Below are 25,275 nucleotides of genomic sequence, written 5' to 3'. Positions count from 1 at the left end.
GTGACCTCACCTTTCTGTGCCTCAGTGTCCTCATCTGTGACGCAGGTTCGGTGGTCACCCATAGAAAACTGGGGATTTATTGGTGACCAGAGGGATCCTGTCCCTGCCATCAGATTCCACTGGGGGTTGAGGAACTGTGGGATGCCAAGCACACTGCCAGGTGCTTTCGCAGATGTTTTTATTTAACCTGCATCTCCTCCAAGGTTAGCTGCTGTCCAGGTTTGCTCTGCAGGACTTGGAGGCCTCAAGACCAAATGAGCCTTCCAGGAAGTTAGGGGCTGGAGCTGCAGTGCGGTTAGGAACACACACAGGCCGGCCCTTCGCAGCTTGGAGGGAGTCAGCCTGTGGAAGGGTAACTGCCCCAAGATGGGTGGGAACAGGCACAGGGCTCAGAACTGCAGAGGAGAAACAGGCTCGGGAGGAACAAGCGACCCCCTCGCTGGCAGCATCCTTTAAAAGCTTTTTTTCTGGCCAGGCGTGGTGGCTGATGCCTGTAATCCCAGCACTTTGAGAGGCCGAGGCAGGTGGATCACGAGGTCAGGAGTTTGAGACCAGCCTGACCAACATGGTGAAACCCCATCTCTACTAAAAATACAAAAATTAGCCGGGCATGGTGGCGGGTGCCTGTAATCCCAGCTACTCAGGAGGCTGAGGCAGGAGAATTGCTTGAATCTGGGAGGCGGAGGTTGCAGTGAGCTGAGATTACGCCATTGCACTCCAGCCTGGGCCACAGAGCAAGACTGCGTCTCAAAAAACAAAAAAAAGAAAGAAAAAAAAATCTTTTTTTCTAATTTTGGTAAAATGTTTCCTCAATTTTTTAACTCAAAAAAATGTTAAATGTAGAGGCTAGATGCAGCGGCTCATGCTGGTAATCCCAGCACTTTGGGAGGCCAAGGTGGGTGGATCACCTGAGGCCAGGAGTTTGAGACCATCCTGGCCAACATGGTGAAACCCCATCTTTACTAAAAATCCAAAAATTAGCCAGGTGTGATGGCGCGCACCTATAGTCCCAGTGACTCGGGAGGCTGAGGCATGAGAATCACATGAACCCTGGAGGGAGAGGCTGCAGTGAGCCAAGATCATACCACTGCACTCCAGCCTGGGCGACACAGCAAGACCCTCTCTCTCTCAAAAAAAAACAGTCAAATGTACAGAAAAGCAGCACCCATATAACCCTCACCCAGATTCAGCGACTTGTGACATTTAGCCAGTTTAGCCATATTTGCCCATGCACGCAGCCCCTGAGCTACTGGAAAATAAACTTCCTCTTCTGTAAACCTGGACTTCGGGGGAAGAAAGGAAAGAAACTGGCTACATCCTTTTTCGTCCATCCTCCAGAAGCTTCAAAAGTCAACAAGTGTCCCTTCCCAGAATCTCTATCAATGCATAAGGGAGTGGCCTTCTTGCCTTAGGTTCAACTGAAGGCTATTGGTAAATAGTGGCCTTGTGTTCTGAGTTGCCTCTTACCCCTCCCCTGCCCTCCCTGAACCAAAAGTGTCCAAAGGTTCCCTGCACACCGTGCCCCGCCCCCCGGTCCCCCCACCAGTGCTCTGTTGTAGTTACACCTTGGGGCAGGTTCCTCCTCCTCGACCCCCACAGGTGCCCTTGTGGGTATGTGTGTCAAAACCCTCGCGCCCTTACAAAGCTGCTGTGTGCCTGGCAATCCTTGAGAAGGAAGCACTTCAGATTGTTTGGGGAAACATCCCTTAGCAACAAAAAGGCAAACGGTTACAGCAAGAAAACCCTGATTTAGATGTAGACCTTTGTGGGTGCTGGAGGAGGTGATACCTGCATCTGTCATCAGATTGTGGAGAGTAGAACCATCTGACCGTGAAATGGGTCTGTTAACCTGGCCTGGACCACAGCCAATTCCTCCTTAGCACAAGATCAGACCTCCGGCTCTGGCTCAACCTCGGATGCAGTCACTTGGTAACCCAATAAGCTCCACTTACTCGCCTGCCCCTCCTTCCTCCAGCTTGTGAACATAGTACAGCTGAAGCCCAAAAGATTCCAGTCCCTGCTGTTTCCTCAGTATGGGTGGCCCACGCTGGCATTTCTCACAATGAACTCTCTAAGTGGGATGACAGGCACTGTGGCATTAAGTCAGGGGGCAGCCCCCTTTTGCTTTAGGTAGTGGTTGGTTCAGGTGGCATGGGGACAGGTGAGGGGTAGGGCATGGAGCCACTGAGCTGGGGACAACATCCAACTAAGCCACTGGTGCCCTGGGCAGGTTATTTCACCTCTCCAGACCTCCAGTGCTCATGTCATGGTACTCATCTGTAAGATGAGAATTTAAAAAGGTACCTACTCAGTGTGTAGGGTTTAGATGAAGACAAGTGAGAGCAGGCCTGTAAAGCATTTTGCATGGTGCTGGAACACTTGATTTTATATCCGTCTATCTATCTACCCATCCATCCATCCATTTAATTTAATTAATTTTTTTTTTTTTTTTTTGAGATGGCGTCTTGCTCTGTTACCCAGGCTGGAGTGCAGTGGCGTGATCTCGGCTCACTGCAGCCTCCGCCTCCCGGGTTCAAGTGGTTTTCCTGCCTTAGCCTCCTGAGTAGCTGGGACTACAGGCATGTGCCACCACGCCTGGCTAATTTTGTTTTTTCCTAGTAGAGATGGGGTTTTACCGTGTTGACCAGGCTGGTCTCAAACTCCTGACCTCAAGTGATCCCTGCCCACCTCAGCCTCCCAAAGTGCTGGGATTACATGTGTGAGCCACTGTGCCCAGCCAATCCATTAATTTCATATCATCTATCTATGTATCCATCCATCCATCCATCCATCCATCCATCCATCCAGAGAGATACCACTATATAGAGTGGTCTGTACCTTAAAATGCTTACGCGTTACTTGCATCTCCCCCATGAATCATGGAGGGTGGGAGGGAGTAGGGTGGGTGCTCCTGGACATCTGCACCATAAGCCAGCCAGGACCCGGGTTGGCATGTCCCCAGCTCATGTGGCGGTGGCCTTTGCAGGTGCAGAGCTACATGGAACACCACTGCAACAACTCCACAGACCGGCGGATTCTGCTCATGTTCCTGGACATCTGTTCAGAGCTGAGTAAGCTCTGCCAGCACTTTGAGGCCGTGCACTCTGGCACCCCAGTCACCAACAACCTCCTCGAGAAATGCAAAACCCTCGTTAGCCAAAGCAATGACTTAAGCAGCCTCAGAGCAAAGTAAGTCCCTCTGGTGCTGCTTTTGAGGCCCCGTGTGTGCCTGTGGGGAGGCCTCTGTCCTGCTTCTTTCCTGTTGTCTGGGTCATGTGGCTCCTGTTAGACCACCCTGGGCAGGAAATCCCAGTCTCCTCTCGGATTCAACGAAAACTTTTCTTTACAAGCATCATAGACATGGCAGGATACCAAATGTCTCACGGGTGTTAGCACCAGGCAGGTGGAGAAGCGGATGTAGAGCCCAGAGCAGTTGCCCCCGGAAGCCCACAGAGATCCTCACTGACATGCAAAGAAGTGGACGCTAGCGCTGCCTCCCAGGGGCAGCAGCACCGCCACTGAGGGCTCCTCATCCTGACAGCCTGGGAGCCCGCGGGACAGTGGGCCAGAGCCCGGGGAAGCTCTGTAGATACCAGGGTGAGATGAGCCAGAGGGATGAGCCAGCCAGTTCCTCACCCCCAACCCAGGTTCCTGCGGACCGTGGGGCAGTGGTTTGCACCTCCTGTCTTTCACACCAGAATTACCTGAGGCCTGTGGCACCCCAGGCCTGGTCTGCCAGAATCTCTGGGGACAGAGAGCCTGAGCATGCTGTGTGTCCAGTTCTAAAGCCTCCCCAGGTGACTCTGCTGTGCCTGAGGTCTGGCGGCTGCTTGCCACGGCATGGCAAGTCCCGGGAGCATGGGCTCACCCGGCCCCCTGCCATCCTGCAGATACCCTCATGACGTGGTGAACCACCTCAGCTGTGACGAGGCCCGGAACCACTACGGAGGCGTGGTCAGCCTCATCCCCCTCGTGCTAGACTTAATGAAAGAATGGATTGCCCACTCTGAGAAGTTGCCACGCAAGGTGCTGCAGCACGTGAGTGAGCCCCAGGCACGCCAGGAGAGCACCAGGGGAGCCGCTCGTCCTGCCCAGGCCATAGGCACCCAGCCCGGGGCCACTAAACACAAGTGTAGACAGCTCACCAAAGTCAGCCTCAAACCCAGGGGATGTTCAAAACCGCCCTGGAGGCCTCCTGGTGGGAAACTGTAACTCAGAGCCAGGGAGCTACATCGGTGGAGAGCTTTGCTATTTAATTTGGATTTTACTGGTTGGTCCTTTTTTCATTGGTACCCACGGCCCCTGCCACTTACTAACCCCAAAGGGAATCAGCCAATATATTACTGAGACTTCCTCTCTCTCTCTTGCTTTAACTTTTTTTTTTTTTTTTTTTTGAGACAGAGTTTCGCTCTGTTGCCCAGGCTGGAGTGCAGTGGCGTGACCTCTGCTCACTGCAAGCTCCGCCTCCCGGGTCCACGCTATTATCCTGCCTCAGCCTCCCGAATAGGTGGGACTACAGGCACCCGCCACCACGCCTGGCTAATTCTTTGTATTTTTAGTAGAGATGGGGTTTCACCGTGTTAGCCAGGATGGTCTCAATCTCCTGACCTCGTGATCCGCCCTCGTGATCAGCCTCCCAAAGTGTTGGGATTATAGGCGTGAGCCACTGCGCCCGGCCCTCTTGCTTTAACTTCTAATGTTTCCGCTTCTAAGCATCAGGCTCCGTGCTGATGAAGAGGAAACCCACTTACAGGAGTTTCCCAAACAGGATGGCGTGGTAGAGGGTCCAAGGAGGGCACTGAACTGTCACCTAGGTCCTCTTTGAGCCACATCCGGCTCCAGTGCCAGGCCTGTCCCTGCTGCGGGCTGCAGCTTTGCAGTGAGCCACCAAGCTGGAGACCATACGCTCCTTGCCCCACCACCAGCCCCAACTGTAGGCAAGGCACATGCTGTTTGCGAGCCAGGGATGCTCCCCTCCAGGATGGAGTGGGGGTGAGCATGTGGAACACAGTGTGTTTACATTTTATTGTTATTTTTTGAAATGGAGTCTCACTCTGCCTCCCAGGCTGGCATGCAGTGGCATGATCTCGGCTCACTGCAACCTCCACCTCCAGGTTCAAGCGATTCTCCTGCCTCAGCCTCCTGAGTAGCTGGAATTACAGGCACCCACCACCCCACCTGGCTAATTTTTGTATTTTTTTTTTAGTAGAGACGGGGCTTCACCATGTCGGCCAGGCTGGTCTTGAACTCCTGACCTCAACTGATCCACCCACCTCGGCCTCTCGAAGTGCTGGGATTACAGGTGTGAGCCACCGCATCTGGCCAGAACTCAGTGTGTTTAGTTCTCTGGACCACAGCCAAAGGGGAATAAACCCACCTTCCCTTCTCCTTTACTTGGGAGAGGGAGACCATGACCGAAGCCAGAATTCTGATTTTACGGCTCCTGAGCAAGGGCAGTGACCTGGTTTTCACAGCATAGTTGAACCCCAAACATTGTAAAATGTGTCCCTGGCTTCTGAGCTTGCCCAAAGTAATGTCTGACTGTTGGTTTTTCCCTTCACAGGGGACGACTTAGCTTCTGTATTGTTGCTTCCTCAGGGGGAGACAGTCGAGAATAAAAAGTATTCTACCACCTCTCTGCCTGGCTTGGTTTCCTGGGATTTATCCCTGAAAGAAAACCTCCATCTCCCCTAAGACATCAAAGGACACTGGGCAGTAGCCACACATGCAGAGCCTCAGCAGACAGCAGAGAGAGGCCACCCTAGGCAAGGGGGCGTGCCTGTCTCCAGTCAGCTTCTAAGAGGCTCATGCCCAAGCTCCAGAGGGCGAGCCAGCCTTCAGATCTTCCTCCAAGGGTGGGAAGTCTAGTTAGAGATCTAGTCAGATAAGAAAACCTGAATTTTCCTGAGAAATTAAAAACTGCCACCTCCCAGTCTTAGTCTCAAAGGAGTTGCTTCAACCATTGAAATGGGCAGAGCAGGGTAGGCGCGGTGGCTCACGCCTGTAATCCCAGCACTTTGGGAGGCCGAGGCAGGTGAATCACTTGAGGCCAGGAGTTTGAGACCAGCCTGGCCAACACGATGAAAACCCGTCTCTACTAAAAATACAAAAAAACTAGCCGGGTATGGTGGCAGGTGCCTGTAATCCCGGCAACTTGGGAGGCTGAGACAGGAGAATCACTTGGACCTGGGAGGCGGAGGTTGCAGTGAGTCGAGACTAGGCCACTGCACTCCAGCCTCGGCGACAGAGTGAGACTCTGTCTCAAACAAATAAACAAACACATAAAAATAAAATGGGCAGAGCAATGCTGATTTCCAGACACAGCCAGGCAGAGGCAAGCAATTGAAAGCCACATCGCAAATGAAACTCATCCCTGGTCCTTATATGGAAGTCCAGGCCAAGAGATCATTAGCCAGTGTGGATGTCAAAATGGTGTAAAGGCAGTTTCTGGCCGCCTTCCGAAGCCCATGAAGGGCATGGAGAAGGGAGTGTTGGGAGCGGCACTGTCTCCTTGGCACACTCACATTAACACAACCCGCAAGGCTCAAGAGGGCAAGCTCTGGAGCACTGACATGTCAGTGCAGTGCCCCCAAAAGGACTCCGAGACACCCAGCATGCCAGCACGGAGGAACAACACACCCCTGCAGACAGCCTGGCTCTGGGGGTTTCTCTGTAGACAGGATTCGAGTCACCCCCTCCCACACTATGCCCCTTGGCCACTCTTTGAGGAAGAACATGAATTTGAGGCAGATACAGGTAGGATGTGTGGCTGTGCACCAGATAATTTGCCAGAACAAAGAGTCTTCTTAGAGACAAAAGCCCAAATCCATTATTCGTCAGGTTCCTCCTCCAGTCACCCAGGGTAGCCAAACCAGACCCTAAGGCTTCGTATCTTTGGACCAGTTCCCTGCTTGACCTATAAGCCTGCCAAGGCCAGTGTAAGCCACTCCATGTCCACACAGCAGAGTAGTGCAAAACAATAAATTTTTATTTGTTCACAGTTAAACACAAGCAACTGCCTTGACGTTTTAGAACATTCTAAGAAGGACAGCAAACCCTTTTGATTCCAATTCCCATTCACTAAGATTGTACCATTTTATCTTGCAGTTCATTTTTATGGCATCTGATGTGGATTGTTGACATGCTTTTAGGATTGAGGCGGGAAAGTTGAGACCTTTTGACAAGAGCTGACTTTCTTCAATTTAACTAAAAGCAGTCCGTTAAAAACAATCAGTTTCTTTTCACTGATGGGACCCCTTTAAACTGCAAGTTTGCCGCACATGGTTCATCCATGATTGAGTTATAAAACTAGATTATGTCTTAGCAAAATCTGTTCCTCCGTAATATATTTGTGGTCCATAGAAGTCTTCTGAAAAGTGATTACTGATTCTTCCTAGTGCAAAATGCATGGCTGCCTCTTTCATAAGCCAAAGTATTTGCTACACAGAGCAGCACCATACCCTCCTGTCCAAACACTGTAAGAGGTGGGGAAAGGGAGGGAGGGGTTGGTCTGGGGGTTCTCAGACTCTCAGGATCTCCCCTGAAAGGTCCATTCCAATGGTTAAACCAGCCTACTTATCTCAGAGGGTGGGTAATGTGGCGCTGGGAAGCGAGGAGGAAACTCCTCTGCCTTCATTAACTCGTTTCATGACCAGAAGCCGTGGGCACAGGTGCTCGGCTCTTCCAGGCAGGCTTCCCTTGTAGCTACAGCTACTCTTCCCTCAGACGAGCCGATACGGACTGCAGGACGGCATGGAGGAGACAGGAACATGCTCCCCTGGGCACATCGAAGAGTTCCGGACAGAGAAGCCATGTGGGACAAGGGTCACAGCAGCAGCGTAGGGGCCAGTCCTCGACCTAAACTTGTTTTTACCTACAGACAAAAGCTTAATCGAGTGCAATCAATGCCTTGGGGATCTTTGCAGCAATCTGGGGGACATGTGTCACAGAACTCTGGATGTAAACAGACACACAAACATCTTCAGACTGGATACATTTTTCCAACGCTTGTGGCAGGTCAGTTTTAAAGCATGTACCCTGGAGAGTGAAGGTGCAGCAGATAGATCGTGTACTGATCTAAGTCACTCCACACAAGGCAGCTTTCTTCTCCAGGTGGGGCAGAGCCCCCTGGGGGGACCACTCTCCAAGAGTATCCGCAGGAGGTGGGCGGCACTCCATCTCACCAAGGTCCTGGCCGGGCCTTCACTCTGCCCAAACCCTCCTCCAGCCTGTACAGGCCTCCTCCCACCTCTTAGTGCTTTCAGTGAGATAAGGTGAGTCTCGCTGTGGAGAACTTTTGTTTGCTCTTCAGTTCCTTCTTCAAGTGGTATGCTCTACTATTTGGTAGAAATTCACATTGGCTTGTCACAGCACACTTCGGTTCTGCTGGCTACATGAAACACATACCCAGTTTTCTATTCTTAACAGCGAGTCTGAGCCTCTGTGGTCTCACAGATCCTTTCATCCCCAGGACCATTTTATACATCCTTCTCTGAACAACGGCTAGAGTTTTCTCTTTCTCAACAACTATACCAGAAACTACATGTGCTGTTGCAAATGGGGACGGCCCAAGAGTCTGGAGTTTTGTTCCCTGCTGCTCTGCTTTTACCCAGTAATGTGCGGCATGGTGGGTGAATTTTTCTAATTGTCAGTGGCTTCCAGAACCTGTTCCTGGGTTGTAACAGTTCACCTTCTCAGAACAATTTGGACTGTTTCCCCCAACCACGTCACATAAGCTTTGGCTCACAAAGTAGCTCACCTCTTGCCTCTCCACTCATCAAGCTTAGTAAGAAGATTCTGCAGCTTAGTCCCAAAGGTCGGGCAGTTTTCTCTCCTGAAAAACTCTGTGGGCACACCTAGAGAGGTCACTGTCTGCCCACCTGCCTTAGTAATGCTGGTCCTAACACTCCTCTCCAATGACATCTTTCACAACTTCTCCATCGAAGAAGTGACCTTGACCTTCCTACCTTTGGGTTTCAGTTTTTTTATATTCATGACCACGTGTTTCTTCCAATCCCATAATAACAATTTTTATAGACTTTATGGCAGAGTCTTGTCAATGGCTTTTTGAAAATCCATTGAAGTTCTATCAGATGCAGATCTGTGTGTTTATTCACCTGCAGGGACTCGGGAGCTCATCTGCTCTGCGTCTTCCTATCCCCCTCCCCGCTAAAGCTGTAGTGCACCTTTTTAAAGGAATTCCATGCTGCACAGCAGCAGACTTTGGGCTCCTCGGGGCCTGTGCTGACTCTGGTTAGTGTCAGGTGGGGATCCGAGTAGGTTATGCACATTGGCCAAACAGCTGAGACAGGTATGCTCACCCATAGTGATTCCTGGATGGAGGCCATCCAATCTCAGTATTTATGAATACCAAGCTGCTTAATTGGTTTCAAGATAGACTCTGCCCTGAACGCTTACTGTACTAATACCTTTGCCCAGGACTGAATTGCCTCTCGAGAGTCCTACTGTCACCTTTCCCATCCTTAAAACTACTCACTGCAGCATGACCAAGTGACTCTCGGCAGGTTTACCACTTCCAAAACCAAACCAAACCTAACTACTGACTCGAGTTCTGTGCAACATGAAAGCCTACAGTTTTAGGCTGGGCCCCTTCACCACGACTCCAGGTCTCATTCTCCCATCCGTGGTTGAGTGAAACCCACAGCCTCCTGGAACTCAGAGGCACCTGAGCTTGGAGCCACCTTTGTTATAAAGCTGAGGAAAGGGACACCCAGGCTGGATGGACGAGCTGAGGGCCCTGCACAGACATGTCCATCGAGCTTCAGGCCTAGGCCTCTGTCCATGCTGCCCCCTTTCTTCCCTTTATTTTGACAACCTGTCCATTTCTAAAATGCGTTTTCTTTTTCACCTGGGCCTCTTTTCCTTTGCCAATTAAGGAAAAAGCTTTAAGTGCCTAGTATCTTGTTCTGTGGCACAGATCTCTAGAAGGAAAGTACTTAAAACCAGTTTCAGGATTCACTCATGGGATTTCCTTCCCTTTCTAAATTTGTTCACGTTTTCCTTTTCTAAAACTGAACCGGGAAACTAGACTGTACTGGATTTTAAGCTTTCCTTTGGACAAAGCTGAATTAAACGTGTGGTGTCACTAATACTCCACATCTGACAATTCAGGGCCAACTGCCGGCCTGTGCTAGGCCAAGTAGTTGGGACCACGCCCGGCCACAGGCTGGGAATCAGTCACACCCAGAAAGCCTGCCTGAACAGGTTTTCTGCCGGTATAGCCAGGGTGACATAGAGTCTCCAACTGTCTACCTCCCTTTAGTTAGGAATGCTAGAATATTTATTGCCATGCTAAAAAAAAAAAAAAAAAAAAAGACTTTCATTCTCTAGTGCTCGAAGCCTCCGTGTGCACTAAGATTTCGTACCATGACAGTTTTTTTACCTCTTTATGACTGAATCCTTGTATTCTTTTTAATCAAAGAATAGAAACAGGAAAGCCAAGTTCACTGGCTCCTTCCTACCAGCTCTCCCCTGCCTCAGCTGGAACACCAGGCAACAATTCTTAGGATTCTAGCATTTCTTTCAGGAGCACTTGTTGAGTTTGGATTCTCTGCCACTGCCACTCTTCTGACTAGTGTCATCTCTCGTGAGCACGTGGGGCAGCCTAGTGGGCATACACAGCCAGCTTTTGCCAACATTCTCCCGGACTCTGCTTAGACTGCTCTGCCATTACTAACATGGACAGTGTGATGACATCGCTCCCTGGAGAGTCGGCCCCTGAAAGTTGGAATTGGTATGAAAAAGCTGCCCCCCTTCTGGTGGCCTAGAACCTGCTACAGTGAGGCAACCCTAACGGCCTGGGAAATGATGGTCACATACACTTTGCAGAAACTCTTTGGACCTTCAGAGCCTTTGTGCTGCACTGTCACAAATAAGCTGACGTGAACAAGAGGCGTGTGCACACAAAGGGAGGCCAGCAGACAGGAAGGTTTAACAAAAGGCCCAGCAAGCTGAGATGGACTGGAGGTGCAGTTCCTCATGCTCAAGTGCTTCTCGGTTAACCTCTCCCAGTGACTGCTCCTTGCCTCCTACGGAGAACAGGTTTTACCACCTACACACCAGCCTGTGGTCACAATAGTACCAACATTCAAGCAAACACCAAATAAATAAGAGGTAGTGGGGGAAGAGGGACAAGAGCTTTCCCAAAGGGTGTATGGTCTCCACAGTGCCAGCTCTAGACTTCTGAAACAGGCTTCTGTTTACACAGAACTTTCTAGGAAGCTTATTAGAACTGCCAAAAGAATGTAAGTGTGAATAAACCATTGTTCTTCTAGACCTGCTGCTTTAGATGCTGAACTTCAGAATCAAAAAGCAGTGGAAAAGTCTCATGTGACAGCTTTCAAGTGAAGACAACCAGCTTTGCAGGCTATGTCCTCCTGGAAGGGACAAAACCAGACTTACCTGCAATGCAACAAACTACCTGGTCTAACTGAGAGCCAACCCAGTAATCTGAGCTTCAGGAAAGCAGAAAGTGGTGTGTTAGACTCAAAGATTAAATTTGGCCTCATATTGCACAGGTTCAAAGGACGCAACCATTCTGGGGGGAAAGGAAGAAAGTAAAGCTACTGAGGAACACCAACTGGCCCTTGGATTAGAACACACTGCGAGGTAAATGAGAGGGGTTAGGGCGGGTGGAGGGGAAGGTCAAGAGGCATTTCAATGCCAGATCCAAAAACCGTTCTGCATTCAGTCAGCTGTCCAAAGGACCTCCGTCCCATTTCCACACATGAACTTGCACTCAGACCCTGGAAACAGGAAAGCTTTGAAACGTGCATTCACACCTCCTGTTCTGTGCCAACAATATGCAAGTTAACACTGATTGACCACCATCCTTAGCTGTGTTCATGATGAGTCTCATTGTAGTCCATGATATGTAGCTGTCCAACACTGTCCGGGTTCGGGGGAGATGGGTACGGGCCATCTAGGTTCAGGGGAGTCTTGGCTTCCACACCCAAGTCTTTGCTCAGTTCCGTCTTTAGGCTCTCAGAAAGGCTACTGGTCATGCTGTCCTCATCACACTGACTCTCGCTCTTATTACGAAATAACTCTCGGGCCTTCATACCCAGGAAGCTTTTTGAACTGGGAAGTGAGCCCACAGTGGTAGGGATGCTGGCAGACGGTTCTCCCGTCGTCGTCTCCCACCGACTGCTGAATGGGCCCGCCCTCTGGTGTGGGGGCTTCTCCGGGGTGGAAAGCTCGCTGCTGCTGCTGCTGCTGCCTCCACCTCCTCTGCTTCCACTACTGCCCCGGGTGCTGCTGGGCCTGGGGGTCTTGGTCTCACCGTTGTGGCCAGATGCCTCTTCATTGTGCCCTACCATGGAATCTGAGCACCCGTCATTACAACAGTCAAGCCTGTAAGAAAGCCCGGGAGGAAAGAAGGAGCTGGTGATTGAGGCATCCACATTTGGAAGATGTGGAATTACACTGACACTCACTCACACTGATGCTGAACTCTGCTAGCCCACTCTCTGTTTTATAATACTGGACTCAAGCAAGAGATCTCATCAAGAGAAACCTAAGTCACAGCTAGGGATACTAGGTGGCAATCTTAAGTGTGAACACTTCCTGTGGCTGTATGGAGGGACTCGAGGCCGGGAAAAGGAACATGAAGAGATCACTGGACGTTTGGAGGAAAGGAACGTCAGAGTGGGTCTCTGAAATGGAGTGAGCTGAGCGCTGCAGCCCTGTCTAATCAGCTATAACTGCTTCCCACACCATGTGACACAGTCCTTCTGCTGTAATTGACAGCTTAATCCCAAGGTCATTAATTCTTTGTTCCTACCTTTCTTCTGCTGCTTCAGCTGCTTCGGCTTTTTCTTCTTCAAGTTTTTTCAGGAGGCCATCTTTCTCCAACCTGCCATATAAATCTAAGATCTCCAATTCAAACACCTGGGTTATCCTTTTCTGAGCCTCATACCTGCTCTCTGCAGCCTGCAGCTGTCCTCTGAAAGATACAGACCAGCCAGAATACAGGAAGTTCCACTTAATAAAAACACAAAAGCCTTTCCTGATGAAAGTTACCTTGCCTGGAGTTTGACATCCTCTAAATATTTCTTCTGTTCCAAAAGAAGGTGGTCTTTCTTGGCCAGGTGAGATTCCAGTTCCAAAATCCGTTTCTGGGAGGTGTCAAGCCTCTGAGTCTGCTGGAGAACATGGCTTCTGTTTTTTTCTAGCTCTTTCCGATAGGCAGCTTTCATCATTTCTACTTCCTAAAAAAAAAAAAAAAAAAAAAAAAAAAGACTAGAATTAGTACTTATAAAAAATAAACACGCTGTATCCATTTTGAAAAGACAATGTAAGAAGGACTGAGAAGGCACTTTAGTAAGCTGGTAGTATTATCCTAGTAACCCTTCCTTGAAATCAATCCCCAAGAAAAGCATGTGAAACATAGAGATTTTGCACAAAAATAATCATCACAGCATATTTATAAGAGCAAAAACCTGGAAACATCGTTTAAGTCTAATGTCAGGGGAACAGCTAAGTAAATTAAAATACATCCTATATTTCTAAGTCTTTTTAAAAAATGATATGGTATCAGTAAAAAGATTAAAAAGCAGACTACAAGACTGTGTGAATAGTACAATCAACTATGCGAACATATACGTATCCAAAACACCAAGTGAAAATCCGCCAGTATCCGGCTATCATTTCAGTCTAGTGGTACCGCAGGCCACTTGCTTTCTTTCTCCTTTTCTCCCCCTCCTGACAATAGCGCAGGTGGGGCTACAGAATGGAACGCCAGTGGAGCAGGTCTGCTCAAGCAAAGCAGCCTCTGCAGACTGGGTGCCCTGACAAGGTTTGTTGATCGTGCTAAGGCAGATGGCCTGCAGCCGACAGATTGGAACAGCTTGAAACCCAGAGCAAGTACACATTAACGCTCAGAAAGAAGGCAGAAAGGATATTTTTTTAAGCCTGTGTTACTTTTGTGTGTGTATGTTTACTGTGGTAAATTGTACAAAACATAAAATTTGCCATATATTTGGTTTTTAGAAAAGATAATAAACCGTAAACAGCAAGGAGATGAGCTTTCACGAAGGCGCCCCTGGCTTGATGCTGTCTGGTGAGCCCAATGCTTCCTTGTTACAGAATGCAACTGATTTAAACTCAGAACTGGCTCTGATAATGTGGCTGTTCCAGCTGTGCTAAATGGCTCCAGACTTCAGCACAGGGTAGCTGAACGCATCTATCTGGCCTTTGTCATAAACAATAGAACTTATTCATGGATAATCATGCAAAGCACTGAACCAGGAACATCCGCCAGGAACATCCGTGCCCTCTCACTAATCCTTACAGCTACCCCTACCAACTGTTCCCCCCTGATTCCCCACCACTCACTCTTCCTTCTCCTCAGGATGGAACAAGAGCAACCCTAGCTCCAGGTTCGGGGGCAAATCCTGACTGGGTTGAGGCAATGACTAGGCTAGGGATGGGCACAGGACAGGCCCGGCCAACAGGGGAGATAAGTATGGTGGGAGCACCTGGGAAAGGTTTTCTTCTTTCTTTTTTTTTTTTGGAGACAGAGTCTCGCTCTGTTGACCAGGCTGAAGTGCAGTGGCATGATCTCGGCTCACTGAAACCTCCGCCTCCAGGGTCAAGCGATTCCCTTGCATCAGCCTCCCAAGTAGCTGGGACTACAAGTGTGGGCCGCCACACTCAGCTAATTTTTTGTATTTTTAGTAGAGATGGGGTTTCATCATGTTGGCCAGGATGGTCTTGATCTCCTAACCTGGTGATCACCCACGTCTGCCTCCCAAAGTGCTGGGATTACAGGAGTGAGCCACCACGCCCGGCCTGGGAAAGATTTTCTTGCTGAGGAATAGGAAGAGATGCTCTCCTCTTCTGTGGGACATTACTGTGTCTGCCTGTCATATCTGTGCCTATGGCACACACCTGGCAACCATGAGTGCAGCTAGCTGGAGGACCAGGCCTGCAGGATAAGCAAGGCAGTGCAGAAGAATGGAAAGAGCCTGGCTCCTCGATGCTGTCCCTGAATGGCCAACTTGACCAACCTGGAACTCACCTGCTTCACGACCTCTTGTCAAGAGAAATAATAAAATTCTCCACTGTTAAGCCAGTTGAGTGTTTTTTGTTTTTGTTGTTTTTTTGAGATGAAGTCTTGCTATGTTGCTAGGCTTGGTCTAGAACTTCTGAGTTCAAGCAATCCTATTTCAGCCTCCCAAATAGCACTATAGGCATGTGCCACCGTGCCCAGTCCTAGTTTGGTTTTTGTTGTCTACAATTGAAGGCATCCTGACTATCACAACTCAGCTGCATCACCCCTGTTTAATGAACTGGGAAACAGGGCTCCACGGAGAGGAGGCTACTCAAGGTCCCAAAGAGCACAAGGGCTCCATGGAGGCCGCCCGTCTAGGCTTCGCTCAGGAGATGGCACGGGCGCGTTTCAGCAGCTTTTTCAGGAGCTCTCTTGTGCTGCGGATCTGTTTCTCCCCCTTTCTGTTCCCAAAGTCATTACACCTCCAAAATAAGTGACAGATGCTTTCTAGAGAAAGTACCACATTTAACATCCTTCTAAGAAAGGGAGTCTGACTCTGAGAGCTGAGAGGAGCCAAGAAATAAAGAGTAATTATATTAGGAAAATTACTATCTCCAGTTCTAAGACTCCTCTCTACATCCGGCGAAAAGGACTCTTTACAAAGCACATGCCCAAGAAACCTAAAAAGGAGGCCCATGTGTGATGGAGAAGTTAGTGACAGGAAGCAACTGAACAGTTACTATTAAAATTCAATTCCCACCTCATTCACTAACATTACCTGAGGCTATTTATAAAGTGACTTAAAACTTCTGCCTCGACACCACTGGTGAGGCACTAATTAACGTAAGATCATCCCAATGCTGGCCTTGTTGCCAGGACTGAACTACCATCTGCAGAAATCCAACATTAAAAGGAAAAAAAAAACTGGTATGTACGCCAGTCTATACCCACAGTCCTGAGAGGTATGTTAAACAGAATTGGTCCCCCATCCTTCTTTTTTTCTCTCCCTGTTTGAAAGGGGGCTTAGGGAAGAGAAAGGAAACACTTTACACCTACTCTGTACCAATTACCATTAGGTGCTTTCAGTGCGAGTTAACTTCAAAGCAACCCAACAGGAGAAACAAGCTCACACGGTGGCTGGAAAGTGCTTGTCTATCTGGACCAGGGGGAAGTGGGACTGCCACTCCGTCTTTTAGGAAACAAGTCATCAAGCCATTCTATATAACATGCCGGAGACATACTGTCTGGGTCTGAAATGCTTTCCCCACTAAGGTCTGGCTCCCTGAGCCCTGGCATACCTTTGTGGTATCTGAGTGCTTGTTCTGCAGTTGTTCCAAATATAGCTCGTTGACCTCCCCAAGAACCAACAGCTGCCTGTTCAAGAACTCCATCTGCTGCTGGACCGACTCACTGTTTGAGAGCTAGCCAAAAAACATAAGCAAAGTGAAAAATCTGACGACATAAAACTAGCACATGGACATGAAATAGGGAATCAGCTAGGAGCACACTATTTCAATGTTAAAGCAAAATAAACAAGTCCCATCGATTTACAGTCCCTGACATAATGGCAGGTGGGGAGGATGGCACCCAAGGACAACAAAAATAGAAATGCACTTCGGAACTGTGCTTTGCAAAGGGGACAGCACGAATGCAGTCCATCAAAACTGGCCACCCACAGAACACCTGGAGAAGGTGGACAGGTATACCACCAAGGCCCAGTGGCATAAAGCCCTAGGGAAAACTCACCGTTCTTGACAAAATGATGTATGAAGTGCAGTAGTTCCCAAAGAAGGAGGAATCACGCTCAAAAACCTGAACAAACTTTTGACACTTATGTAAACAAAGTGTGAAGAAAGGGTTCCATGGGATACACATAGACCAGGGTTTAGGACGGATACTTCTTTGCTGCAGGGGGCTGCCTGTGCATTGTAGGATATTTGGCAGCACCCTGGCTCCGACCCACTAGATGCTAGTAGCACCAAAAACATGAACCTAAAATGTCTCCAGACACTGCCAAATGTCAGGGAACATGGGGGCAGCAGAACTACTTCCCGTTGGGAACCCATGACACAGACACTCAAGTAATATATTTCTTTAACCTGTCTGAAGGAAGAATGTTAGCAAATGGTGTTTCAACAGATTCAGGTCTGCCTCATTTCTTCTTACCTTTTGGGAAACCTGACTGAGCAGCAGCTCAGTGTGACACACCTTGTTGTTGGCCTTCTTCAATTCTATCCGCAGCTCTGCAATCATGTTCCTGCAGTCCTCCAGTTTCGTCTACCCAAAGAGACGTGGACATGAAGTTTGAGGAGCACTGACAGGCCGGATCACAAGCCTACCTGGCCACCAGCCCACAAAGGACTGGGAATGCCTAGCTCAACGGCTCTACTTTCTTGGGCCCTCAGGATTTGATATCTTAGTTTTAAAAAGTAAGTTATGGTTGATTTCTGAGTTCCTTACTGTTTAACAAAAGAAAAAAAGAGACCTAAGATTCTCAGTTCCCAAGCTGTGCACCAAAGAGCCCTGAGGCTACCCAGCAAACTCAGAGAGGCCGCAGAAAGATTTTAAATTTTCGAGGGAGACGCAGCGCCATCTGTTGGACACCCTGTGAATTACCAACTAGCTGGAAATGATGCTGCGACTGTGGATGACGTCTTTGTGAAGCTGGGCTTTTTTGGGTGCAGTGATACAAAGCACCACAAGGAAAACCAGTGTGAAACAGGAAATGAGGGTGTCACTGTCCACTCTGATTTCAAGGTCTGAGATGCCATGCAGTGCCCAATAGGTGCACACGAGGCATTAGTAATTGCAGTTATTATTTTTTTAAATTTATGTGTATTATTTCTAAACACCTACTAAGTTGTTAGGACATTCATACTCACTAAGTTATTCAGATCGACTTAATGAGCAGAACTGTTAAGTGTTTCTTTTTGGCTGCAGAAAAAAAAATTGACTGAGACACTAAGGGAGCTACTATATGAACCAAGAAAGTTGGGGAACCTCTGCCCTAAGTAAGATTCACTTGCCATGGCCAGGCGTGGTGGCTCAAGCCTGTAATCCCAGCACTTTGGGAGGCCGAGATGGGTGGATCACGAGGTCAGGAGATCGAGACCATCCTGGCTAACACGGTGAAACCCTGTCTCTACTAAAAAATACAAGAAACTAGCCGGGCGAGGTGGCGGGCGCCTGTAGTCCCAGTTACTCGGGAGGCTGAGGCAGGAGAATGGCGTGAACCCGGGAGGCAGAGCTTGCAGTGAGCTGAGATGCGGCCACTGCACTCCAGCCTGGGCGACAGAGCGAGACTCCGTCTCAAAAAAAAAAAAAAAAAAAAAAAGATTCACCAGCCATGAAGAATCTCTGCCATGATTTCAGAGAGAAAAGCATTCAGCTTAATGAAGCTGAACAAGTCGAGGACACCCCAGGAAACCAGCTGCCTCCCTCCTCACTGCTCTCCAGCGTTCTCGCAGTTGGCTTTGCCTGGTGCTCCAGTTTATACCTGTAATTCCTGGCTCTGGTTGTAGAATTCCTCTCGGTCATGCTGCAGCTGTCTGATCTGGCTGTGGAGCTTGGTCACCATAGTGTCACGCTGCTCCTGAAGCTGACTGTATCTAGCTTGTTCTTTCTGCAGACTAACCTTCCACATCTGGATGTCTTTCTCTTGTAACTTCAACTGATCTTTCTAGCAGAGACCAGAAATGTCATCATTTTAGCTGTCTTCCAACACAGGCAATTTAACACACACTGCAAACATTTCACCTGAATAGTCACAAGCTACCCTGACAATGTAACTACAGACCCAAACTCTTAAGAGCTCTCACTACTGTTTTACTTGGCTTTAGGTCAAGGTTTTCCAAATTTTACATTAAGCAAATGGATTTTAAGTTGCTTAAAGAAATCTTCTCAGGGATCAATTTGCTTCCAATACTTTCAAAAGTCTGACTACCAACACTGGAATAAAATCTCTCACACATGGTACTAAGTTCACTAAAATGATGAGCATTTACTGAATGCCTGCAGTGTGCTGGGCACTCAGCAAGTGCTACCAACATTTCTTTTAACCATCACAACTTAAAGAGCAGCTGCTGCTATTATTATTTCCATTTTACAGCATGGCTAACAGAGGCTTTAAGAGGCCAAGTTACTTTTCTAAGGTAACACTGGTAGAGCCGAGATTCAAACTCCAGGTCTGACTGGCTTCACACACACTGTACAATACACACTTCAGTTTTGTGCCATGAAATAGCTTTACAAGAGTTGGTTTTACATTTGGAAAAATAAAATCATCTTCTGACCCTTCATCACCATGGCCAATTACATGCAAACATACACACACAAAATCACTTGTCCCCACGGTTTCTGAGAATTATGAGGGAATTCTGAGACGTCACCATTCATGTCTTAATCTCGAGTGACCTGCCCGAAGGAGTGGGAGGGACTGGGAACTCTGACCTCCTCAGCTGCTGTGCTTTGTAAGCTATCATGCTGACCCAAAACAAAACAAACAGCAAGCTCCACCTGTCCCCTCCCCAGTCCTCACCATGGCAGCATTATGTTCCTCCAGAGCTGCTGCTTTGATCACCTTGCGGAGGAGCCGCCTGTTCCGCAGGGCATGCTGCTGCCTCTTAAAACGCTCGTAGAGTAACTGGTTGTGCAGTAAAAGCAACTGGTCTCGGAGGGTGCGGATCTCATCTGAAGGAGGAGAGCCTGATTTTAAAGCAGAGGGAGGGTGGCAGAAATGCCTTTTACAGATCGTTCAATCAAGCCCCCTTCCCATGTGTTGTTAGTTTAACAAACACAATTCTTTAAGAAACAAATCACCACTCTCTTTGCAAATGACCACTTGGCTCCCAGCAACAGCAGTGGGGAAAGTATGGACTATGTGTCTCCCTCGTGAAGGAATGCAAAGGGTCGTGTCACGTGGGATGACTCTTTCAGAGCCTGCTTTCCTTTCCCCACAAATCTAGATCACACATTTCAGGCGCCCTGTTTCTCAAGACCCTTCCTTCACTGTGTGTTCTCCCTCAGGAAGACACTTCACTCTGGTCTTCTCTAGGGAAGCCTGGCAGGAAGTCTGTAGTTTTGCACTTCTACTCTCAAGTGCATGGTACTTGCCACTTTTCAGAAATAAGAAATGCTGACTTGGCAACACTTAAGATCCTTTAGCCAAGCAGATAGCATGGCTGGAGCAATAGCCAAGGGGAGATCTGTTTCCCAGAGGGCACCTCCTTCAAGGACAGAAAGGGCAACAAGCAAGCAGGAACCTTGTGGGCTGGATTTGGAGCTAAAGTAACAACTTTACCTCCAAAGTGGGTCCAGTCGACAGACTTGCTGGGTAAAGGCAACCTAGGAAGAAAGTTTTTGAGTAACAAAGTTACGGATCTCACCAAGAAAAAAACTTATCTGGACTTTTATTTGCAGCAAAGTTAGATCACTTCTTTGTGGTCAAAATCTGCAATGGCATAAGAATGTTTCAAACTCCAGGGTCACAGAGAGTTAGAGAAGCCTACAGTGGGCACAATGGGAGGCAGCCCCACGGCCTAGGACCTGGTCTGCAGAGCAGAGAGGGCCGCAGGCTGACCTCCACTGCATACACCGTGGCCTCCGTTTCTGCGGCCAGCTCTCCAGAGAAACTGAGTGGTCAAACACGCTGAGAGCCGTTTTCAACCCTGTCTGTTGAAATATACAGGGAGTACACTCTGTTGTGAAGCTACTGTCACTCAAATTTAAGGAAAAAGTAGGTAATTTGCCTGAGCCTATCATGCCAAATCTCGTTTAAAAAGAGGGAGTTTAAATATTATAATCCCTGTCAAATTCCACCATAGCATAGTATATAAGAAGAAAAATAAAAATATTCCCCAAGCACCTGTCAAGTAGCTAATAAAAGAAGGATGGGAAACAGTTTCTCAGCTAGTCCTTTCTATGAAAACTTGGGTGCCTCAGCGGGTCTGGAGGGGACATCAGCCACCTGAACTTGCATAAAATGCTGGTGATTTTATCTCCACCTAATGAACTATATACCAAAATAGAAAATAATAATAATCTGTAGCTAGAGAGGGAAACACTGTGACAAATGTTCTTATATTCTTTGAAATACCACAACCTCGTTTTCAGCCTACAGCTTGCAGAGGGCACACATGAAAGCATTTGAGTGTCCTCATAGAACAGAGGCACAAAATGGCCTATATAAAAAGACTCATTTTGAAGTGGACTGCTAAGGAATCATCCCACTTTAGGTGCACAGAGGTCACACATGGTCACATATATGAAGACACAACAGCCTAGAAGGACATCTGACAAACAGCAGAGAACCAGCTGCCTCAGGGTGGGAGTGTGAAGAATGATTCTCGTTCCTCTCTCACACCTTCTGTGCTTCACAATCGAATGGACCATTTAACACAGAAGAGAGGGCCCCGGTCCCTTACTTGTTCAGCTCCTTGCTGTGCGCGTCTGCTCCCTGCTGTATCAGTCTGTCCAGCACTTCCATTGGGGAGGTAGAGGGCACACCATCTTCCTCTGTGCTTCCTTTTGCTTTCTTTAAAAGCTCCTCAGTCTTCCCGATGACAAAATGATGGGCTGTCTTTGGCAATGCCACCTCAAAAAGATGATCGTACGGGGGAGGCTGCCCGCTTCCAAAGCCCACTCTTGTCGAAGGTGGAATTTTACAAGGACTGGGAGTGAGGATACTGGTCTCCAAAGAAGTCTGGCATTCCCTGTCTCCCGCAGGGCTTTCCTCAGCACCGCCGCAGGGCAGGTCTATGGGAGTAAAGGCTTGCTTTGGTGTGTCAGGCCCAAGCTTGTCCAGGGAGGAGTGTAAAGGCTCAGGGTTCACGCTGGCGCCCTGAGCACTGGAGGCTGCCGAGTGGGTCTTCCGCTGAGAACCTGGGAGACTCTCTCGGTAAAAGGGAGAGTCAAAGCCTCCTCGAGGAACCACAGGCTCAGCCTCTGCTGTGGTGATCTCAGAAAGTTCTCTAGATATTGCAGCTGAGAGGAAGGAAGGAAACAAAAGAAACGGCAGTCGATATTCCACCTTGGAAAGGCTAGGCAGTTTGGGTTGCATGCTGCCACGTGCCAGTGTCACTGAGAGGGAGGAGAAAAAGTGGCATTCGGCTGGGCATGGTGGCTCACGCCTGTAATGCCAGAACTTTGGGAGGCTGAGGCGGGAGGATCACTTGAGCCCAGGAGTTAGAGACCAGCCTGGACGACATAGGGAGATCCCATCTCTACAAAAAATACAATAAAAATCAGCTGAGCATGGTGGTGCATGCCTGTGGTCCCAGCTACTCAGAGGAGGCTGAGGTGGGCGGATTGCTTGAGCCTGGGAGGTCAAGGCTGCAGTGAGCCATGATTGTGCCACTGCACTCCAGCCAGGGCGACAGAGCAAGACCCTGTCTTGAAAAAAAAAAAAAAAAGTGGCATCGCTTTACCTGGCATAGGTTCCAAACTAAACCACCCATCTTGTTACCTCAAGAGAAGAAAAATCAAGCAAGCCTGTGAGCATTGGCACAAAGTCCCAGATTCATAGCAGAGCGAGGGTCAGGTTTTATCAACTCACAGCAATCCCACATACATTACCTTCTTCTTTATCTTTTTCAATACTATCTTCTTCAGAGGCCAGATCACCTAAAAACCCTGGAAGATCACTTAGAGTGACAGAACCTTTGCTGCCAGGTGGCTCTTCTGAAGAGAAACAAAGACAACTGAAGTCAAAGAAACACAGTGTAATCCCTGTAAATGTGAAACTGCTTACACTGTACAGAGTATGTCTGTAATAACTCTTCCTGCGGAACAGAGACGGCTGGACATGGCTCTGTCCTATGGACATGGCTCTGTCCTAGGGATACTACAAAAGACTGACATATTAAAAATAATATAACTAAAAGTACCAAAAATAATCCCACAGCAAATAAAATGATCAGTTCTTAATGTTTCTGAAAAGAGACATAGTTTAACCAAGTCAAAATACAGGTACTTCATTGCAATAGCTTAAAAACTGTTTTTGATATTATTAGTTTAGCTTTTAGAATTCACTACTTGTTTCATTATCTTTAGGCCTCAGTAGTTTGGATATCCCAGAATTTCCTTGTTTCCAGTTAACTTTCTTTTCTTAAACACATATAACCCAATTAGAAGAGGCAAGCAAGGCCTGTGGTGATGCAGAAATTTTACCTGATCCTCTGTCATTCAGAAGATGGTGCTGTCTGTGTAGACATGGTCTTGCAGAATCCATTCTCTCTTCCTGAAAAGATAAGTATCTTTATATCACAAGGCAAAAAATATTGCACATGTTCTCGAGCATATTGTAAGGTAGTTTAAAGGTCAGCCCAGTGCAGTGAATCTCAAATTGTTTGGATGCTTGCTTTCTTTTTTTTTTTGGAGACTGAATTTCACTCTTGTTGCCCAGGCTGGAGTGCAGTGGCGCAATCTTGGCTCACCGAAACCTCCACCTCCCGGGTTCAAGCGATTCTCCTGCCTCAGCCTCCCGAGTAGCTGGGATTACAGGCATGTGCCACCACGCCTGGCTAATTTTTGTATTTTTAGTAGAGAGGGGGTTTGTCCCCATTGGTCAGGCTGGTCTCAAACTCCCAACCTCAGGTGATCTGCCTGCCTCGGCCTCTCAAAGTGCTGGGACTGTGCCTGGCAGCTTGCTTTATAGTCTTAATGTATGACTGCAGACTGGGCATGGTGGCCCATGCCTATAGTCCCAGCACTCTGGGAGGCCAAGGCCAGTGGATCCCTTGAGCTCAGGAGTTTGAGGCTAGCCTGGGGAACATGGCAAAACCCCACTGCTACAAAAAATTAAAAAGTTAGCCGGGCTTGGTGACTGGTGTTTGTAGTCCCAACTACCCAGGAGGCTGAGGTGGGAGGACCACCTGAGCCAGGAAGGTCAAGGCTGCAGTGAGCTGCAATTGTGCCACTACACTCCAGCCTGGGTGACAGAGTGAGACCACAAAAAAAAAAAAAATAATAAGAAGAAGAAGAAGAAGAAGAATAAGACTGGAGAATCCCAAGAGCTTTTGTTTATGAGGTATAATTATTATATTAGAAAACTAAGAAATTTTAAAAAATTTATTAATTCCCTTAAAAATAACAAGCCCATTACAAGTTAATGTAAATTACGTATTATTTAAAAACTATATTTCCCAAAATAAAAATAAATTTAATGAGAAGAGTGGAACATTTTTGCCATCTCTTTAATATACGGCTTCATGAAAGACAGGGGGATTCTCGTATCTACCTCTACATTCAATCTGTTGCAATATGTTATTTTGACTGAAGTGTATAAAGAAAAATTTGGGGCCCCACAGATATGTAATTACAAAAGTAAACATATGTGTTGCTGTTTTTATTTTTGAGACAGGGTCTGGCTTTGTCACCTGGGCTGGAATGCAGTGGCATGATCATGGCTCACTGTAATCTCTGCCTCCTAGGCTTAAGCCACCCTCCATCAGCTCCCCAAGTAGCTGGGACTACAGATGTACACTACCACACCTGGCTTTTTCTTTTCTTTCTTTTTTTTTTTTTTTTGGTAGAGATGGGGTTTTGCATGTTGCCCAAGCTGGTCTTGAAGCAATCTACCTCCCTTGGACTCCCGAAGTGCTGGATACAGGAGCGAGCCACCATGCCCAGCCGCAAAAAGTAAACATATGTTGACAGACTTTTCAAATACTCGTCTTTGTTATTACACCAAAATTTGACAAGTGGTAGTTTCTTGAAGTTACAAAGTGAAATTTGAAACCACATCAATGAGATTTTCCTGTATTAAAACCCACTAGTCTACCTTGTACTTTTTTTGTGTGTGTGTGATGGAGTCTTGTTCTGTTGCCCAGGCTGGAGTGCAGTGGTGTGATCTTGACTCACTGCAACCTCTGCCTCCTGGGTTCAAGTGATTCTCCTGCCTCAGTCTCCCGAGTAGCTGGGATTACAGATGCCTGCACCATACCCAGCTAATGTCTGTATTTAGTAGAGATGGTGTTTCAGCACATAGGCCAGGCTGGTCTTGAACTCCTGACCTCAAGTGATCCACCCGCTTCAGTCTCCCAAAGTGCTAGGATTACAGGTGTAAGCCACTGCGCCCAGCCTGCTTTGTACTTTGAATGTGCTTTTTACCTATGCCTGATTCTGCAACATCATACATTGGACATTCTGAAAATATTGGCTCACCAAGTTATTCACATATTCCAAATGTTGAAACACTTCATTACACAATATCAAAAACTCAAATTACTAACTAAGCTTCCAAAGACTTTTCAATTTCATAAAAG

At 47.9% G+C, this 25,275-nt stretch overlaps 2 protein-coding genes across 61 annotated transcripts in view; one reads left to right on the top strand and one right to left on the bottom strand.

Annotated features, from left to right (window-relative positions):
• SPACA9 (sperm acrosome associated 9) overlaps positions 1-5,634 on the top strand; it is a 468,643-nt gene extending 463,009 nt beyond the window's left edge. For 5 of the 11 annotated variants that reach the window (XM_077967393.1, XM_077967395.1, XM_015116482.3 and 2 more), the window contains 2 exons: positions 2,987-3,189; positions 3,891-4,361. In XM_077967393.1, coding sequence (XP_077823519.1) covers positions 2,987-3,189; positions 3,891-4,212 — 525 coding nt within the window. In that variant the 3' untranslated portion in view covers positions 4,213-4,361. Of the gene's footprint in view, positions 1-2,986; positions 3,190-3,890; positions 4,362-5,206 lie in introns of those variants that run through there. The other 6 variants (XM_028834683.2, XM_077967396.1, XM_001104586.5 and 3 more) reach the window with 3 other exon arrangements.
• Positions 5,635-6,967: 1,333 nt separating this feature from the next.
• The window catches only part of TSC1 (TSC complex subunit 1), a 53,647-nt gene continuing 35,339 nt past the window's right edge, over positions 6,968-25,275 (bottom strand). For 34 of the 50 annotated variants that reach the window (XM_077967269.1, XM_077967276.1, XM_077967283.1 and 31 more), the window contains 11 exons: positions 23,180-23,249; positions 22,586-22,690; positions 21,436-21,994; positions 20,313-20,356; positions 19,551-19,717; positions 18,510-18,692; positions 17,180-17,290; positions 16,312-16,434; positions 13,042-13,229; positions 12,803-12,964; positions 6,968-12,372 (listed from right to left, as the gene is read on the bottom strand). In XM_077967269.1, coding sequence (XP_077823395.1) covers positions 11,853-12,372; positions 12,803-12,964; positions 13,042-13,229; positions 16,312-16,434; positions 17,180-17,290; positions 18,510-18,692; positions 19,551-19,717; positions 20,313-20,356; positions 21,436-21,994; positions 22,586-22,690; positions 23,180-23,249 — 2,232 coding nt within the window. In that variant the 3' untranslated portion in view covers positions 6,968-11,852. The remainder of the gene's footprint in view (positions 12,373-12,802; positions 12,965-13,041; positions 13,230-16,311; positions 16,435-17,179; positions 17,291-18,509; positions 18,693-19,550; positions 19,718-20,312; positions 20,357-21,435; positions 21,995-22,585; positions 22,691-23,179; positions 23,250-25,275) is intronic. The other 16 variants (XM_077967294.1, XM_077967296.1, XM_077967299.1 and 13 more) reach the window with 3 other exon arrangements.

The sequence above is a fragment of the Macaca mulatta genome, chromosome 15, assembly GCF_049350105.2.
Source record: "Macaca mulatta isolate MMU2019108-1 chromosome 15, T2T-MMU8v2.0, whole genome shotgun sequence".
Classification (NCBI taxonomy): Eukaryota; Metazoa; Chordata; class Mammalia; order Primates; family Cercopithecidae; genus Macaca; species Macaca mulatta.
The sequence above is the reverse complement of the archived record's forward strand: the minus strand, read 5'-3'. Positions and strand labels throughout refer to the sequence as shown.